At 35.8% G+C, this 20,213-nt stretch overlaps 1 protein-coding gene across 3 annotated transcripts in view; it reads right to left on the bottom strand.

The window, feature by feature from the left end:
- Positions 1-16,174: 16,174 nt before the first annotated feature.
- Positions 16,175-20,213, bottom strand: part of LOC123711253 (tensin-like) — a 35,646-nt gene continuing 31,607 nt past the window's right edge. For all 3 annotated transcript variants that reach the window (XM_045663750.1, XM_045663752.1, XM_045663751.1), the window contains 5 exons: positions 18,627-18,706; positions 18,288-18,542; positions 18,050-18,169; positions 17,601-17,763; positions 16,175-17,398 (listed from right to left, as the gene is read on the bottom strand). In XM_045663750.1, the coding sequence (XP_045519706.1) occupies positions 17,027-17,398; positions 17,601-17,763; positions 18,050-18,169; positions 18,288-18,542; positions 18,627-18,706 (990 nt within the window). In that variant the 3' untranslated portion in view covers positions 16,175-17,026. The remainder of the gene's footprint in view (positions 17,399-17,600; positions 17,764-18,049; positions 18,170-18,287; positions 18,543-18,626; positions 18,707-20,213) is intronic.

Raw genomic sequence — 20,213 nt, 5'->3', positions numbered from 1 at the left:
ATTACATTAAATTGATCATAGCCACATAGTTATACTCGTATTACAGCCGCCGATAAACTAATCAAAACTCAAGAAATGTAATTTTCTCACGATTGTAGTAATCATAATACTAAATAAATTGAAAATTTCGCTTACTTACAATACAATAAGCATTTTATCAATGTATTAGATATTTTTACTAAGTCTGGCATTTACTATAACAGTGAAAGTTAATAGTGTAAAGAAATTAATTTCTCAACTATCACTCCTTTGCCTTAGTTCTCTACTTGAAATATAAAAATGAGGCTTTGTTAGAGTTTGTTGTACAGGCGCAACAGGAAAGGATCTAGCATTGCATAAAATAATTGAAATTATACAATAAACATTTCTATTAGCAACGAAACGGCGCCTTAAGGTATCCTGGCATTCTAACTTTCATCATTCACAGTTTCACAAGAAGAAGAATATCTAATAACTCTCTCCCTCTCGAAAGCTGATTATTTGCTACTATGATATATACATATGTAATACTTACACTGTATGTGTATGTGTTACTAATTAATCTACATAATATTGAGCCCAACGTATGACTTTCATTCCTTTTAATTGTAAATAAAACATACAAAGGTATCATACAATTTGTAAATCAAAACCCATCGTTTAGCAAGCAATATCAGGCTAAAATGTTAAACATGTTTAATGTGAAAATTAGCTTATGAAGAAATATATTCAAGCATAAAATATTAGACAAATGTGTCGACGAAAAGTTGGTTAAAGTATGACAGGAAATTCGGACACCAATTGGATTCCTATACTCGTATTTTGTATGTTATGTATATGTATAAATATTATTAACCGATATAAAGCTGTTGCGATTGTGAAGACCACTTACAGACGGCTAGTAATCTGCAGAGCTCATTAATAATTCTCTCGCTTCGAAGCGTTTTCCGTCGCATGAATAACATGTCTGAATTAATAATAATACGTCACTACTCACTGTTCAACTAATACATGATGTCTGAGAACATTTAAGATTTTCGTACGTTCTTTTTATGAGCGTTTACGCCATAGGTTGCCATGTCCTGTCAAAATAGTAGGTTGGGGAACAAGTTTCTTCGCATTTTTTAAGAAAATTCACAATGTTTTTTAATGAAGTTATTTACATTTAACTAAAGTATGTAGGTACCATTCAGTTCAATAACTTTTTGCCATCTTGTAGGTAGGGACATGATCCCATTGCTATATAAATTTTGGTGCTTCTGATCAAAACACCGTGACAATTGGTCATCTCGTGACGTTAACCTGACACTAAAGAATTCTGAAGAGACCGAAACAGATGGAAATCTGAAAGTGCAGGGTCAGGACTATACGGTAGATGCATTAACAGCTTCTAGCCAAGTTCTCTTAATTTTTGCTGAGTGGCTAAAGATTTGTGAGGTGATTTAAGATTTATCATGATGAAAACCCACACACATTGATTATTTACGGCCCCTTTCAACTTCTTGCTTGAATCTTATCAGTTGTTCCCAGTAGAGTTGAGAATCGATGGTCCTGCCTGGTGGTAACAGCACATAATGAATAACGCCCTTCCAATCCCACCACACACACAGCATCACCTTGTTGTGAGTTAACCCGGGTTTCACCAATGTCTGTGGAGCCTGCCCGGCCTTTGACCACGACTTTTTTCGCACGTTCTTGTCGTACGTAATTCACAAATCATCACAACTTATCAGTTTTATCAATGGTTCGGTTTCATTACGTCGTAATAAAGAATCACAAATGTGTACACAGTTCATTAGGTTTCTTTTAGTGAGCTCGTGAAGTACCCAAACATCGAGCTTTTTTGTGTAACCAGTTTTTTTCAAATGGATCAAAACTGTTTTGTGCTCAATTCTCAGTTCTTCAGCTACGTTCTACAGCTCTGATATGCCAATCTTGCTCCACTTTTTCAAAAATTGCATCCATTTTATTCAAAATAGGGCAACCAAAAACGACGTGCATCTTTGATATCAAAAAAAATTTTCACGGCTTGCGTTGCATTTTTACGTTTTTGTAGTAAAATTTTAAAATGTATCGAATTTCTTCATTAGATTCACTCATCTATCTATCTCTCACTAACATTACGAAAAATAAATAAAAATCACATATTTTCCAAATTTGAATTTACAATTATCTTCTTTAACATTTTTATATTACCAAAACCAGACAGATACAAATACTATAGCCAAAGAGATTTTATTACAAGTTCATACATATACTATAATGCGAAAAGACTTTTTCCCAACCATACAATTAACTACGAATTTTTCAAGCCCTATACTTTATTGAAAATTAAAGTTTTAACGGTATTTAATCGTGTTCGTCAGTGAAATTACACCAATGAATTTTTATAACATTTAGTCATTAGTAATGATTATTTAGCGAACGAGACAATATTAATACATTATATTATGTAACTAGAATATATCGCGTGTGACTGCTACACGTTCTTACTTAAACGATTCACGTAAGGGTGGAACTAAAATCTCGATGCATCACATCACGTACGGGAGACACTTTACACTAGAATTCGCCAAGCAACTGGCTGCTGCTATTATTAATGTTATAACACAACTTTATACATATTTTTGAATAAAAATAGAAAAATGTAATATTTTAAATCTCCTGAGTCCACGAGGGATCAGGTTAAAACAAACGAGCTTAAAAAACTTATTAAAAGTACTCAAAGATGTTTTGTTAGAGTAATTTTAAAAGAAATCTGCCAAAGAAAGACCAATTACAAACTGAGCCCAACTCGGACTTGAAAGTTCCCAATTCAAAAACAGAGTTGTCGAATTGATCTCGGCGCTCGTTATAATCGGTAATCGAAATCCGTCCCGGGGCCTCCACTCCTCACCATTCTGCAAACTTCACACCTCCCCCTGTCCCCCTCTGCCGCTTTGCCGCTGGTCCCGAGGGTCGAGCCCTACTTCACAACTTCTCAGCAACTTGTATGTATAATCTTTGGGCCTAATTCGTTAATTTCCTGTTTTCTGTTCATTACAAACGGATCATAAATATTTATAAAATCTCCTTTTCTTTGAAATAACTGGACCACCACTTCAATAAAGCCTTTTGCCAGGAGGCGAACATATCATTAATCAATTTTCCTGGTATTTATTAACAAAATGTTCATTTTGGTTTTTTTCACCGAGAACAGGCACTGGCGGAAAACTCACGTACAACATTAAAAGTAAATAATAAAAACATTTTATAAGATTTTAGCAGTAAAAAGCTATTTATTATGAAATCCGTGAGAAAGTGTTGAGTGCGCTGGCAATGAGCTTTCTGATTTCTGCGCATGCTTTAAAGTGTGAAAACGAGTTGAGAATAGAAGATCGTCATTTAATCCAGAACCGCTCGAGGCGCTCATTAAAAGAACTTGAAACAAAGAAAAAACTGTCAACTTGCTCGAAGTTTAATTGCCTTAATAAATCTGGCAAGAAAGCCATGGGGCCAGAAAAAGCGCGAATATAAAAAGTTGATTCTCACACAATTTACACGTCTTTAATATATTGGTATTTTTAAATAAATACATTGTATTAAAGTGTAGTTTGTTTAAGAATAATGTAGTTTTTGATAAATATCTACAGACAAAGAAGCTAAAACACTATACGCTTGTTTCGGAGCCTCGTGTGGATCTCCATCACCGAGGAGATGCAAATGAAACTCTTTGTAAAGAATCTTAAGGGATTTATTTGAAAAAAATCGTCGACCGGAACGAGCTCGCTACAAAAGGAAATAAATTGCTCTTCGCTAAACTTTCTAAATGTATAATTATTTTTCACTTTGCATTTTTAGAGTTAGAACATTTTATATTGAATCTTTTATCGATTAGTTATTAAAAAAAAGTGAAATGCTGTGTCGTAAGAGACATGCACATTGAGACAGGCATCGTTTACAGTTCAAATAAATTATTGTTTGAGTGCTAAGTGTTAAAGTAAACCACACTCATGAGGGCTTTCTGACCCTTTGACCAACACGTGATATAATATAAACGCACATATAAAATTCCCGAAGCGTAGTTGTTACGTTTCTAAAATCTTCAATATATTATTTATATATGGTCTGTTATATTAAAAAAAATATCGTGTTTGTGGTGTGGTACTGCACACAATTATACCCGTTGAGATTTTTAACAATTTCAATACTTTGTGATTTTTCGTTCATTTTAACTTATATAAAGAGCAAATATTTGATTGTTTTTTTTGCTTGTTTGATTTCAATAGGATCCAAAAATACTGGACTGATTTGAAAAATCAGAATGCTACCCGTGATGAATCTAGACTATGGTCTATAGAATATTACTAAAACTTTACGAATTCGAATGAAAACTACGATAATGTAACCCAAGGTATATAAAAATATTAATAAAATCCCTATATGTTATTAATTTTTATACAAAACATCATTATCTACATATGGCTAACTCTTACGGTTATGTCACTACTAATTTTACATTTTGAAATATACAAAATTAACACCGATATAAATAATGTTATTCCTGTAAATTTGCCTTTGTATAATTCAAATCGGGCAATCGATTCAAAAGTTACAATCGATTTAAAAAAAAAATGCTAAATGAAGGTACATACAAGTAGTACAGTTCAAAATATATACATGAATGTTGAAGAGGTCGTAAAACAATTGTCTCTCAATACTCTTGAATTCTACTTATATCAATTACTCAGTCTTTGACGACGTGAAAGGATTTGCCGTATATAAAGATTTCCTTTGTGGACAAGGACAATGATGGACAAGGATTTTCCATAAAGGCGTGTTTACTTTGGGGCCCTTGTGATCGTTGTGGTGAAAAATTAAGGACAAAATACATCTCAGATTAGACATTATATTGTTTTTGGCTGAGGACTGCGATTTATCAAAATATTTTCCCTCCAAAGTGGAATAATAATGCAGTAAACGGGATTTTTAGAGACAACATTAGTTTTGGATGGAAATAACTGACGTGTTATGCTCTATCTCGTCCTAAATCAACACACTTAAAATGTAAAGATCTGTTAAGAAATGTTATTTCTCCGTTTGACCTCTGTTTAAGTCAGGCAGAGAATGTTATTGAACAAAGTAATATTTAAAAAAATATAATAATTAATTTTTGCATGTGAATGGAGAAGGGTAATAATATGCTGCGCAGGCGCATTTTCTTCGTCTCTTAAAGTTGATATATAATACACGAGCGGTCAAAATAGTAATTCTTCAAAGAACGTAAACCTTATTAAAATTACTGTTCTAAGATTTTAGATTAGGTGTTATACGGAACGTCAAAAAAAGACTACAAAAAAATGTTACGTATAATAATATTATACGTAACATTTAATAATATTATAAGTCAAAATAATATTTACCAAAAACTTAAAAAAAGACGAAAAATACGGAGAAACGGGCGGTCTTAGCGATCTCTTTAAGGCAACAAAGTAAACTGTAAATTCCAAAGCTTAAAAGTGTGCGACAGCATTTCCTGGAGGTGGTTGAGGTGATGAACTAATAATGAAATAAGCAATGTGCGAATATGTGGCCATATACTTACGTTAAAATTTGTAACAATAAATACATGCAAATAATATATACATGCATATTCATTTTATAAAATAAGATATAAGACCGACAGCTTTAAAAGTTTTCCTAAAGTATATTAATTTTCTAATAAAGAAGAATTTAGCCAAAATAGTCACGAAAACACAGTATACACGGGTTAATACATTACACAGTACAAACTAAAGCATTGGCGAGAAAAATGTTGCTGTCATAATCACAGCTTGGAAGGAGAATCGGGCCAACTAGAGGCTGCCGTCTGTATAGTTAACAGTTAACAGTTGACACATAACCCAGACACAATACAAGCTCAACTTGTCAACAGCCAAGTGTTTACAAATAATAATTTAATTTACAAAAAGTTAATTAAAAATGCAATTGAAACTATGCTTACAAACTGTATTAAAACGTATATACTAAATAAAACTTATACAATGGACTACAATGCTCGCCCGCACCCATGCGGCGACGTAGAAGCGTACATGTTGGTATAAGAAGTTGGAATCCGTCGTTTAGGGTAGCTCCCTACTAATAACTGACTAAATACTAATTCCTGACGTCAATCCAATTGAGCATGTCTGGGATGTTCTAAAGAGACGAGTAAGATCAGTGCAAACTGCTCCATAAAACACCAGCGTATCCCTTATTATAAACGAGTTATTGCATAAGAGTACGTATTCCTCATAACGTTATTTAAATTATCGTGGAATATGTTACCTAGAATGATTTAATTTGTGATTTTGGCAAGAGAAGGTCTCACTCGTTACTAGGATTTTAGATATGTAACTTTATTTATTTGAAAAAGTATTATCTTGAGTGCAGAATTCACTTCACGCGTATAAGTATACACACTACGTCAGACAAATAAATTTCATTTTACTAACTGAAATCGACCTTAGGTGCCCGTTTTTTGACAAAAGCGTTCATTACAGAGATTGGTAATTAGAAATCGTTTAAAACATCGCAGCGTCTACCACATTTGGTGCGTATTAATAAGTTCACAGAAGACAAATTGCATTGTTATTGAGGTTTAATCATTACAGGTATAATGATAACTTTACGTAATACGTAATAACTTTCTGCTGTTAATGATTAAACTTGCTGTGTACTGTTAAATGCTCGATAATTTTGCTTAACATTAGTAAGACGTTAAGTGCGGGTTTAAGATAATTTTCCGGTTTAGTTAACGGACGCTATGCTCATTACGACGCCGTTAGCCGGACAAACTGCGGCGGCGACACCCGCAATGCCTTGATAGTCCCCGTTAGATTGTTATATTGCGTCGAGGAATGCAGCTGCGATTCCATTATACGTCCATTCGATAAAACCACTTGCTTAATGTTCTCACATCAAATAATACAGATTCTTTCAACCGATTATAAACATATACAAAGGCATATTGTATACAAATTTACACTATTTTTTCTTAAAAAGAATGTGTTATAATATTTACGTCAATTTTTAAAATAAGAGGCTTACTCTGTCATGCATACGTTTATATATATGAAGCCTATATTTGCCAGCTATATTAGAAGATATTTAAAAAATTCAATAGAACATTAATTGATTGTAAACTTGAGGGGAGAAATTCACGCAAATTGTGTGAACAACAAGTTTCCCATCAAGATAATTAAACACAAATAGTTCTAATAAGTTACATTATCAGCTGTCTTCGAATTATATAAGATGTAATTATAATGTGACATTGAACTTGATGAAAATGACAAAGACATCACGTATCTGCTCTTGAGATTATAATCAATTTTGAAAGGCTATTATTACATCCTAATCCAACTTGCAAACAATTTATTTATTTTGAAAATATTGCATAACATTCAATCAACTTTGCATTTGACTAATTAAATTAAAACATATTTACAACGTTTAATAGTTAATTAGTTGTTTGTTTCTAATAATGATAATGGTCTAATCTGGGTAATATATATTTTGTTTATGCCTGAGATTAAATTTTCTTGTATGACCTACAACCACTCTCTCATATAATATTGGTAATATGAACATTATTAAAGGCCCAAGGGCGGGAACGACATTACCATAACAGCCGTATCACTAAAGTCGAAATGTACGTCAGCTCCCATAAATCTTGCTATGAACAAATCATTTTTCAATCGCGGCTGAGGGCACTTACTCGTTAGCCCTTATATAAATCGAACTCTTCTCTGGACCTCGGCTATGATTTATGTGGGGCGGCGAAAGGTCTGTTATGCTTTGTTAGCTTCAAAAATATTTGTTTTTCTGATTTGAAAAAAAATCATCATCAGCATTTTTTAAGTATTGAATTTTTAACATATTTACTTTGTTTTGCTAACACCCAAGGATATTGTCGTCGTTATTCGTCAACAAATATGTGTGCTTAGATAATATAATTACTTTACTTCTGTTAACAACCGTTTGTTATCATAATGACAGCAGATATATGCAACGCCATATTATTTTACCATAATTAATTCTGTTAAAAAAATTACAGAGTTGCTATATATATGCTAATGTATGTTTATTCGCGTTACAGTGGCACTGTTCGTTGGTATTCTAATCATTGAATAGAGAGAATCAAAGGTAAAAATAAGTTAAATGGAGTGAGTTGTAAATTCTGGTCGCGTATCCATTACGCAGAAGCTTCTGCCTACCTCAGCACTTCTTGATTTATTTCGATATTTCATATCCTCAGTGACTCTATATATATAGGTTAGCGATAATTACAAATTAGAACGAAATATCGCCTGTCGCGAATAAACGTTGTGAAATAATAATTTTGATTTTATGTATTTTACGGCATATGAATAAAAAGAACAAAAGCTTTGAAATATTAATACATGATTGAGATGTTTTTATTAAATTAATTGATTTCGGCATCGTTTACTCAAGGCTTAATGGAGTTTAAAGATGGTTTTTGTTTTTATTTCCAACTTATATTACGAATTTTAGAAGCTTTCAAATTCTAAATTATTATTAAGTAAGAAAAAGATATTAGAATATTCTACTTAAACATTAATGGCAGGTAAACAATTGTGAAAACCTTTTTCACGCGGTCATTGTAGTGATACGTTGCTACGTGGCTGTTAAACAAGCGCTACGCGGCTGCTACGATACTGCTACAATAATATTACTACGATAACTTACTACCTCGATTAAACTTAGCTCTGCGTTAGTTTTTGTAAAATAAAAGCCGATGGCAAGAAAGAAATCTCTTTCCAGATATAAGTCATAATTAGCAACTTGCCTGTCGAAGCATGGCAAAGTCACTGGAAACATTTTGTATTCCCAAAAAATATTTAGGATAGGATATAAATACCGTAGAACTCTTAAGGGTACATTATAATACTTTAACCACGCTAAAATACACTTTATGCACGCACTTTACAATAACTATAATTTTTTCTACAAAGATATTAACTAAATTAATCAATTTATTCAGAGTTGCGGGTACTAGTTCAAAAAACTAAGAGAAGGCTGATTACATAAAATATAACGGGTCATATAATCAGAAATTCCTATAACGAAATTAAATTATTTCGATTGGTCCTCAATTCAAAGGAGTGAATAAAATTCCCAACGAACTAATCCGATATAAGAAAGACGTTTGGAATAAAGATAAATTTCTTGAAGCGTCGAACAATGAATCCGGGAGACATTCAAGGAGGTGTGTTCAAACATGGTCGGATGATGTTATTTATAACTTTACATAACATTAAATTAAGGACAACTGTTGCGTCAATGTAACTCCGATGCTAATTACCTTATATATCCTGTGTCCACAGATGTATTTTATTAGATCCATATTTACATATCATTTTTCGGTGAGTCATCGAGTTATTTGAGAATTCCCTAAAACTAGAATGATGTGCATTTATAAGACACTACCCTCTTTAACGTTAAGCGCTGCAATGCTGCAATAGTCGCTTTGCCCCGAAGGGATAGCCACTAATTAAGTCGTAATTACTCGGCCGCTTTCACGACACAATGAGTTTTCAATTACAAATTAATCGCAAAAAGTTACAAGGCAATTAATTTAAATAACAATTATGTATATCATTTTTATATTAATTATATTTTTTTCGTATTATATTAGCTTCTATAGTAAAACATGAATATTTATGACTATAACGCGGTTTCATAACAATCAGCGACCAAATGAGCAAGTATAACTTGCTTTCTTAGATTAATCGGAATTCCAGGGTGCACCTGCTTACCAACGCAAGACCTCAAAGTGGTCAATCGTGCGTATAATAGTTTGTTTACTCACTTTTAGGTAAAATAATAACGTATTAACGTATATAGGTATGGCAAATAATCGTCTTCTTGAAGTGTAGTGACGGTCAGCAGTGTATATACTCGTACAAGCCTATCTTTACAAGTTACCGCCTGATTAAATAGATGATTTTTATCAAATCGTAGATGTGCAGTATTTGATAAATGACAAAAGAAACGCTTAAAGCTGGTTTCGTCCGCGAAAAGCGATGACTCAGGTCAATGATATTATCCATATTGAACGCATAGGATTTAGAAAGTGCGTCTTCGGGACGTAAAATTTTAAAATCTTTCCAGAATCCTTCTCGTCGACTTGGTGTAACGAAACGTTTTTGTTTTAGCAAATTAACACCATTTTTTTCAACAGAAATTGAAAATATATTTTATTCCAAGTCACTATTGCTCTTACACAAAAACAATCTTAATTGAAGTAATTCTGAATTATTATTTTATTTTTAAGCTAAACGACTTATGACTATAATCTCAAATAGTAATATTAATGGTTATAATTATATCGAAGTCATGTCATTGATTCGTTTTAAATAAATTTACATAACGAAATATTAGTAACTCTAATAAAATCATCAGACACAATTCAGGGCACAACACGAGTTGACCTTGCCCTGCCATCACTATTTCACCCGGCGACCGGCGCAGTCGTAAACTTGTTCACAATTTGATAACCGATGCAGATCCCGGCTAGCTTTATGAGGCATATTACGACCGGCTCATGTACCACATAAAGTATTATTTATTTACGCCTTTCAGCCGATGTAAAAAAGTTATTGTTTATTTATTATGTTTGAATTTTATTTTCGCCGTAAAAGACACAAGTGTTGATGAAACTCGATATGGAAACTGTATATTATGAAATAAGTTATTGTCCTTTTAGAGGGTCTAAATAAATATGGTGGTAACAAATTACCATGTATAATTGTAATATAAAAAAGGGACTGGTAACTTTACTCGTTACTTTAAATTAATTTGTATGAATGCAGTATCGGACTCCATTTAAATGAGAATTGTTCGAGTTATAAGTCATGCCCGTTCCAGGAGATCGTAAAACATACAGCAGTTAAAATATTTTCGTGATGCGAAGCACGTGTGAGGAGTATATAACGGGGGTGAGGGGTGAAGGAGCGATGCAAGTGCAGCAATAACTCTCACCTCGGTGCAATCTGCACCGTGAGCCGGCTGCGGCCCAAATTATCTATTTCATATCTGTTGGATTAGCGCCAGTTAGCTTCTATCAAAAATAATAAATTTCGATGTGGTTTGGCGATTTCCGCTTTTGGATTTGATTGCCAGCTTAGTGGTTGCGGATTCAGTTAGCTCAATCATTAAATCTTTTTTTTTTAAGAATAGCAATACTAGTATAGGTTAGATTAGATAATTAACCGTTGAATTCAATTATTTAAAATATTAATTTTTGGAGCTTTTAAATGACGCATTATCAGGTCGATTATATGGTAATAAGCTGTTAAGCTTGTTGTATTCTATAAAGGTAACTATTAAAATATAATACACCTACTGTTTTTAATGCATGCGTTAAGCAACCTTAAAATTGACAACACAATAAAGATCGCAAAGAAAGAACTTTGTTTAGCGCATTGTCGGTAAACATTGTCTAGGACAAGCAACGACCCTGATATTCGATGAATGGACTTATCACTCGCCAATTCAACTATACAATAGAATACAAAAGATTTCTGACATAATAACAAAAAATATAAAAATTCAAAGGATATAAGAGGTATACTGTAAGTTTTATTATCTTTGCCGGTTCTCACGTCACATCACAGTACTACACTGTATGGAACTGTACGGAACCTTGCTTTACTTCACTTTTACTTAACTTTTAAGTTTCCCACTCTTCACTGATACAAATTCTATTATCTGCAAATATATATACAATCCTGAAATTTTCAAAACATTAAGGGATCAATAAGACCCCAGTTATGAATGGAATCCTAAGATCCGGTCCGATGAGGGCCACTCTTGAATCAACTTCAAACTCTCACCTTATAATAAAGTTTCGCAACAAAATTCAATTCACGACCCGACGTTTATCTGATCTCATAGTTTGTGCCGAATTTCAATTAATTTCATGAAATTTCTTGTCTGAAATCCTCTTTCATTTCAACCTAAAGTTTATCACATTCCCGACATGTTTTGTCCAGTCTTTCATTCTATTCCATATTTTTGTAAATTTTGTATAAAACACTTGCTGATAAAAATCTTAATATATATAAATCTCCTGTCACGATGTTTGGCCGCGATGGACTCCTAAACTACTTAATCGATTTTAAATTAAATTGGCACACCGTGAGTAGTCTGGTCCAACTTAAGAGATAGGTTAGCTTAGATCTTTAATTATAGTCGCAATTTTATTTATTGCAAATTATTTGTCTATAATTAATTGACAGTCACAATTATCTGTTAACTCCAAAAGATTCTAACAGATGTCGATACTTTTCGACTGGATTGAGTAAGTAATCAATAGATGGCACTGCTATGGTAAACCGAAAAACGTGTCATATATGCTACAATTCAATATCATGATTACCACGTGTTATTGAGGCTAAAGTATAAATTAAATTTATTTTGTAGTAAACGAAATACCGTGAAATTCAGTTATTTCTCCTTTTTTTTTAATTTTTGGTGTTAGCATAGCCAACCACGTGTTACTTAGACCGAAGTGTAAATCAAATTCAAATTATTAAAATTATTCTTTAGTGTCAAGGTATTAAGGCTAACTAAAACCACACTAACGAGAAACGAAGTTCGCGGGGGCAGCTAGTATTTTTTTAAATTGAAAATTTAGAAGTTTAACTTTAGCATATCCAGAAATGATTAGCACGAGGTAAAGGCGAAAACCCCGAACTGCGCCGCTAAAGCCACAAAGCAATCAGCTTCGGATCCGTCCGCACCAAAAGGCTTTGTCTCCTAAATCTCGACTTAAGAGTTCGTGAGAATTAATTTAAATTAACAAACGTCTTGAGCGCGGTGTGAACCGTGAAAAGTGTAAAGTGGGTTAACGAATTGGAAAGCCATTATCGGCACGTTGCACGCTCTTCGCTATTTCACACGGGTACATCTATAATAGTAGATGTGATAAGGACCAATGGGGATGGAATTTTCATTTAAGTCACAGATTAAATATTATTTTTGTTTTTATTGACTGTATGAAACGCTCTGCACTATACATAATACCTCCTGTGACCCTAAAAACTTAACAGCACATAGCATTATTTCATTACATTCTGGATATTTACGTTATATTTACATCCCACAACTCGTCTAAAAAGCAAGCTGCATGGCATTTGGAAACTAAATAGCTAGCGGTTTCAAATGTATAATTTGGTGGATCCTTTGAAAGTCCGCTCTAAACATATTAGAGGGTACATTAACTCGCTGTCGGCCCAATAACAGAGCAGCCTCGCGTCATTACCAGTACACTGCCGTACACAGTACACAGCCTTGGCGGAAGCCATTTGTGTCTAGCCGTTATGTTATGTTACATTTAAACTCATTATTTTCTTGATTTTATCCTAAATTTAAATGTGTAGTATATAGACACGATTATTGTTGAATAATAATCACTAAATCATGAATCATAAAATTATTCCAATTCGGAGTAAAGTACACAAAATAGTTGTAAATGCTGTTCGTCACAAGCAGAGTTTTGAGCTAGTAACTTATTATATTATTTTGGCGATACGACCCAAAGTTGCTCACGACGTGGAGGACCAATCTAGAAGCCAGTGCAACCAAATCTCCTTTAACGATTCCCCGTCTTTCTCCGACAGATCACCAAACAAATGGTACCAAATCGAGCAACAAAGATTTCTCGACTACTTTCTGATAATATAATTATGTGATTAACTATAAACTGCCTATACATACAGACTTCATAATAGTTACGTCTCGTGTAACACAATAAGATCTGTAAAACATGGAGAAAGTATAAGGAGAAAAATAGTGAAACTGTGTTTGGCTGTTTACGGATATCATGTAATAGATGATATTTACCTTTTATTTGATTAATGCGTTGAACATTCAAAGACAAGCACTAACAAGGAACAACAGCAGCTGTTATCAGTGTTAAAGCAAATTACGAACCGACAAGTTGTATTATTTAGTTGTTATTATTTAACTTCTTGAATATTCATATCTTCGGCTAAAGCCTTATCGTTTTGAAAATAATTAGCTGCAGTGTTTTTTCCTTGTCTGTACGGAAAGAGAGCCATCGGGGCCGCCAGGTCACTGCAGTGCTAATGTTGACAACATCGTTTCCTTATTTATAGTTAAAATACTATTTTCACATTTCTAAACATCTTATTATTTGACAAAAAAAATTCTTAAGAATAAAATCCATAGATAACTGTGGTCAAATTCAACGAGATCTTAATAGGCTACAAATATATTACAAACAAAATAAACTTTCAATAAATATAAACAAATGTAATAAGATAACTTTTTCGCGTACAAATAAAAAAATACAATACATTTACAAAATCGATAACACCCCAATAAAATAAGTAAAATTAGTAAAAGACCTTGGAATATTATTAGATGAAAAAATGGGCCTATCAGAACATATTAATGACATAACAAGCAAAGCGTATAAGTAACTGGCATTTGTCAAGCGGTCATGCCAGTCATTTAAAAACATTAATTGCATAAAAAGTATTTATTGTGCATATGTCAGAAGCGTGCTGGAGTATGCAAGTATTATCTGGTATATATTATATAAAATATAAAAAAGCTGTAGAAAATATTTAAAAAAAAGTTTGTGAAATTAGAAGCATTTAATATATATTTCTTTTTTGACGTTCATAAGCGTACATTGTGTTAACTATATGAATAAATGATTTTAGACTTTGAATCCATAGATTAGTGGCCAAATAGATTAAAGGCCCATATAAAAGCCACTTGGTGGCCATTTCGAATTGAATATTTTTTTATTTTTTGCTGTGACTTTAATAAATATGTAGGTATACATTTTAATAATATTACAAAATTTCATTAAAAAAAAGAATTTTCTTTTGTAACAACTTATAATCAAGTCAAAGTCAAAATCAAGTCAAAGTCAAAAATGATTTATTCATATAGGTATCAATGTAAACTTATGAATCTCAATTAAAAATAAATGTACATTAAATGCTTCTAATTTTACATTTACTGCCAGTTCTCAAATCAAGGACGTAGAACGGAAGAGAAGAACTGGCAATAAACTCTCCGCCACTCTTATTAATCGTCAAGTTTTTTTGTATTACACGACGTTTGTAAGTAGCTGCAACCATCACACCATGTTCCACATAACATCAGCAGGAGGCATGGTGAAATAGGAGCCCGCCCTGACATTGTCATGGGAAAAACACGCAAATACATAGTCAAAAATAACAAACATCCACCGCATACACGAATTATGTACGACCAGTCAGCACAAGTAGCACGCGTGGCCAGACATCTTGGTAAATATAATTATTCAGTATACAGTTTTTGCCGCGCACCGCGAACCAGCTGCCCACTGAAGTATTTCCGAACCAATTCGACTTAGGGTCCTTCAAGAAAAGAGCGTACCCGTTATTGAAAAGGCCGGCAACGCACTTGCGAGTCTTCTGGCGGCGGTATCACTTAGCATCAGATGAGCCCGTTTGCCTCCTATTATATAGAAAAAAAAGCTTACTTAACCAACGTTAGGTAACATAACTCGCGTAACAAATAAATTTCCGAGACTTAGACTTATTAGACATGAAGTTATAAATCCGACTTTTAGATACTATCACAATTAATTATTTTTCAACCTCAAATGTATACATTTTCAATAAAAGTTTCAATTGTTATAACTGTCAAACAGTTATAAAGTAAACTACATATTTTTTTTTTAATAATGACATCTTTTCGATACGATGGCATCTTTTGAAAACTTGTTAGATCTAGCAGTATTTGATTCCTTAGAAATCCGATAGATGGCACGTTCTCACACGCACAATAACTTCTCTAAATGCTTTACAACGAATCGTCTCGACCAAGTAGTTAGACAAGTTTACAATAGAGGGCGCTTTTCTAATTATAATCATATTCGCTTTGGCGGAACAACTAAAGAATAGTTATTATGACACAACAATTTCCCAAATTATATCTAACAACAAATCCTCATAATAGCCGGCGTAATACCAACCGAAATATCCCACGGGTTATCCCAGGATAGAGTTCTCAAATCAGATCCTCTCTCAAAAGGAGGATTCTTCAATGTTTACTCGTCGTGAATAAATTTTAACATTAAGGAATTGAAAGGGATTCAAGGAATGGCAAATAAAAAAAGACTTAATAAACGTATTTGGTACTAATTTTATTTACGTATGAATAAATTAACGACCGTCAACTACGTACAGCTTATACAATGTTGTTTTCGGAATACAGAGTACGGAAAATAGCGCGAACAATACGCAAATTCGGCTGATCCAGGGAACGGATCATTGTATTTCGTCGGAGGATACAGTCGCACCACTCCATTGATCGTGATGACCTTTTGAGGCCAGAAATCGAATTGGCCAAATAGAGGAGAAGCTACTCCTCCTAGAGCTCGTTAATTGGACTTTAAAAGCACCAAAGAGGACCAGAATTTAGTCGAAACGAATCAAGAAAACAATATTATATGAAATAGTTACAAAATTAAGACTAGACCTCCCTAACTAAACGTTCGTTCGACGTTCATCAAATGAACCGCTCCGTGAGAAAGCTAAATGTCAAAGCGATGACACAAACACCTAACTCACAAACACACATGTTACACAATATACACTTTCAATATTCCATTATCACATTATCAATACAAAACCTATCATCATTTTGATATTTATAGAATTTGCCAAAATTTCATTACATTTAGAACTAACATATATATATATATATAATAAACATCAGGCAACGATTAATGCACTTGGCGATCACGTTTCGTAAAAGAGCTCTCGGGTCTCGGTTCTCCTCTCGGGAGAAGATTCGAACAGAGTTAAGAATCTAGTTACACTTATTGGATCGACGTTAACGAACTAGAGTATTCGGGCCTTACGATCTAATTTAATAATAATAATAATTAGCTACTTCCGCTCGACCACCGACCGCCCCCTTCTCGACGATTGTCACTTTAGATACTATTACGCGCCCGCGGGTCCGCCTGCCCCTACAGGAAGTCGGCGCATCTGACGGGCGGGGCGGGCGGCGCGGGGTGCGGGGAGGGCGGAGGCGCGAGGCGCTCGAGAGGCTCGAGGTCGGCGCGGGGCCGGGGCGGAGCGCGCGGCAGCCGCAGCGGCACCGGCAGCAGCTCGGGCATCACGCTGTGGTGGGTGACGAGCGCCGCCAGCGAGCCGAACTCCTTCGTGAAACCCTTTATCTTGTAGCCCTTGGGGGTGCGCAGGATCAGATAGTGCGCGATGCCGTGCGCGGCGAAGTCCCGCGGCACCCGCAGCGAGAGCGCCAGGCACTCGGCCTGCGTCGTGCTGGCGCGTACCAGGAACGCCCCGGGCGCCTGCGCACTCAGCACCTCGAGCGCGATCTGCCGACATTTTTAATTTCACCTTTGTGGATATTTTAAAAGAGACCTTTTTCCTTTTCCAGCATTGAATCGTCTGTCCTCATCGTCACGCTTTTCACCCGAAGAAGAGAATACAGCCCGAGTACAGTGATTGAACTTTGTTTTTACCCTCAGTTAAAACTGTGACACTGGAGGACAACAAACGTAAACATTATCCGTAAACCTCTCTCGGTATTCCCTGCTGGAACCACGGCGCATTCTTCAGTTCCGGTTCTACGGGCCGGAAGTTGTTGTTCCCGGAGCCCCGCGACTCCCGGGACTCGCGCGACGCTCCGCCCGACGACTCTCCGGAGGACGAAGACGCGGCCGCGCTGCCTCCGCCGCGACTGAAACGCGAAACGCGGAAGGTCACCGTATCGTGAGAGAGATCGTGCGAGCTGGAGTACCCCGAGCGGGGCCTGAGAGTTAAAATACGAAATTACGGAGAGTTTCTGAATGAAGTGATTTTACACGTTGCTAATGAGGCGTCTTAGGAAGGAGACCTATTTGTTTGAGAGGCTTTTTGCTTTAAATGAGACTTCGAGAACCGAGAAAGAGAGAAAGATTGGATAATTAAATGAATGATATTAAATATATAATAATTATTTAAAAACAGTGAGAACGGCTCCTGACCCGTCGGAGAGAGCGTCCCCTCTGCGAAACTCCGGGCACCTCCCGGACGCGGCTCGACGGGCCGCCTCGGTGGCCTCGTTGATGTAGCCCCCGTTCAGGCACAGCGGCGCGTTAGTGGGCCTGGAAGAGAAGATTCTAATCAGAGTTTACCATCTCGCGTCTGCGAATAATGAATAAACGCTCGATCGGAATCGTCGACGAACACAATTAGGATGGACAAGTAGATGTCTATACTGACGTGGTGGGAGTGTCGGTGACGAGAGGAGTGGCGTCGTCGTCGGACGGCTGCAGCAGCGCCCCGCTGAGCCCGAGGGCCAGTCGCTTCATCAGGGGCGGTCGCTCGGCCAGGCGACGATAGCGACTCGGGTCGCCGGGGGAGACCCAGTCTTCGGAGGAGCTGGGGCTGCCCTCGCTCGCCTCGCTGCCCTCGCTGCCCTCGCTCGCCGACCCCTCCGCGTTCTCGCCGCCCGTCGCGCCGCATCGTGCGGGAGATCTGCACAAACAAACAGTACTCTCGCTACGTTGATCGTTGACCAGTTTGCCCACGCGAGGCCTCTTCGACAGTGAAGTGTATTACCTGCTGTGGCAGCGCGGGTAGTGGTGCGCGAGGCCCGGCAGCGAGTCGGGAGCGCGCGGACCGCCGCTTACCTCCTTGCTCTGCGGATATTTCGCATTCGTTCATTAAAATATATACCAACTCGATTTACCTAGTCTAAATAATAACTAGGAACTACGGCAATTTATGAAATAGGGATGGAACTTATTCATTCCAAAAATATGATAGCAAAATCAATCCTTGTAAGTCGGACATTGTTTTTATTAATCCAATATAATCATTATTCTAATAATATATTAGATAATATTATACTATGTACGGCAGAATGCTATAGTTGCCGATAGCGGCCGGTCAGGCCACTGAATTGTGTGGGCTAGCGTCTCGGGATTGCCCCAACTTCGGCTTTTAGGTGGGCTTAGGAAAATAAAGGTATACGACAGATGGTTCCGAGAGCGTAAAAGATGCATCGGCGAAGTCATTTGTGTCACCATACGATCTATTCTACTATTAATCTCGTAAGTATTTTTCGACATTCAGCATTTACTGTAATGAAATAACTTTAAAGTTATTTTCGGGATCGTAAAAGACAATATTATTAGTATCGGGCGGATGTTTCGTATTGTCAGTTTGTCACGCGACGTGACTCCGACGCATAAATTATGGGAAAAAGTTACCATTGCGATGGTAGAGACAATGCTGTTTTTCCAGGCCCGAATACAACAATATATCTATTTATTATCCATCCAAAAGAGTAATGTTTAAGATACTAATGTTTCCGTTACAATTTAGCTGTACCCACCCATAGTGTAACGGAAATATTAGAATTGAACAAATTGAAAATTGAAGTATTTTGGCGACGGATGCTAAAATCTGTAGAATCGACGCGAATAAAAGTAAAGCTCTCGGAGGCTCGATAGATAAAGTAGGAATTGGATCACAAACGGTCCAGAGATATTGCGAGGCGGGGGTGGGCCGAGGGACTTACGGTCGGTCGTCAGCCACAGTGCGATCGCTATCAGCTGTAATAGTTTCAATTCGTTTCTGAGCGTGATTACAGCCTTTGTGTGCGCAGCCTCTGCTATATTTTGTGTTTGGTTTCGACGTCCTCTGTTCTTGGGAATTTAAACTAAATATAATGCCTACCGATAATACAAAGAGCGTTTAAAAAATAATTGTTCGTGGTTATTTTATTTATGTATAACACTCGTTCATTTTTATCTGTCACTACTCTATATAGCTAATAATAATAATAATTAGAACTTGCAAAAAAAGGCAATATTCGTCCTGTAAAAAGGTTTCACCGTAATGATAGTGAAGTCGGTTGCTAAAAGCTCTCGTATCATATATCGATATCGCAACGATTTGTTGTGTTAAAACAAATAGATTTACTTTGAAAGCTGTTACTAGAAATGAAATGTTGGGGTGAAAACCTATCGGCAGCGCATTTAGTTCTTTTGTTCGTCAGTGCTTACTGCCACTTGTCACGACAACCCCTGACTTTGCACCGACCCGATCACTCGAACCTTAATGGGGCTTTCACAACATACACATTTATAAAAATACTTTTGTTGACAAAAGCTTCATTAGATTTGACTATGATATATGATA

The sequence above is a fragment of the Pieris brassicae genome, chromosome 6 (assembly GCF_905147105.1).
Source record: "Pieris brassicae chromosome 6, ilPieBrab1.1, whole genome shotgun sequence".
Classification (NCBI taxonomy): Eukaryota; Metazoa; Arthropoda; class Insecta; order Lepidoptera; family Pieridae; genus Pieris; species Pieris brassicae.
The sequence above is the reverse complement of the archived record's forward strand: the minus strand, read 5'-3'. Positions and strand labels throughout refer to the sequence as shown.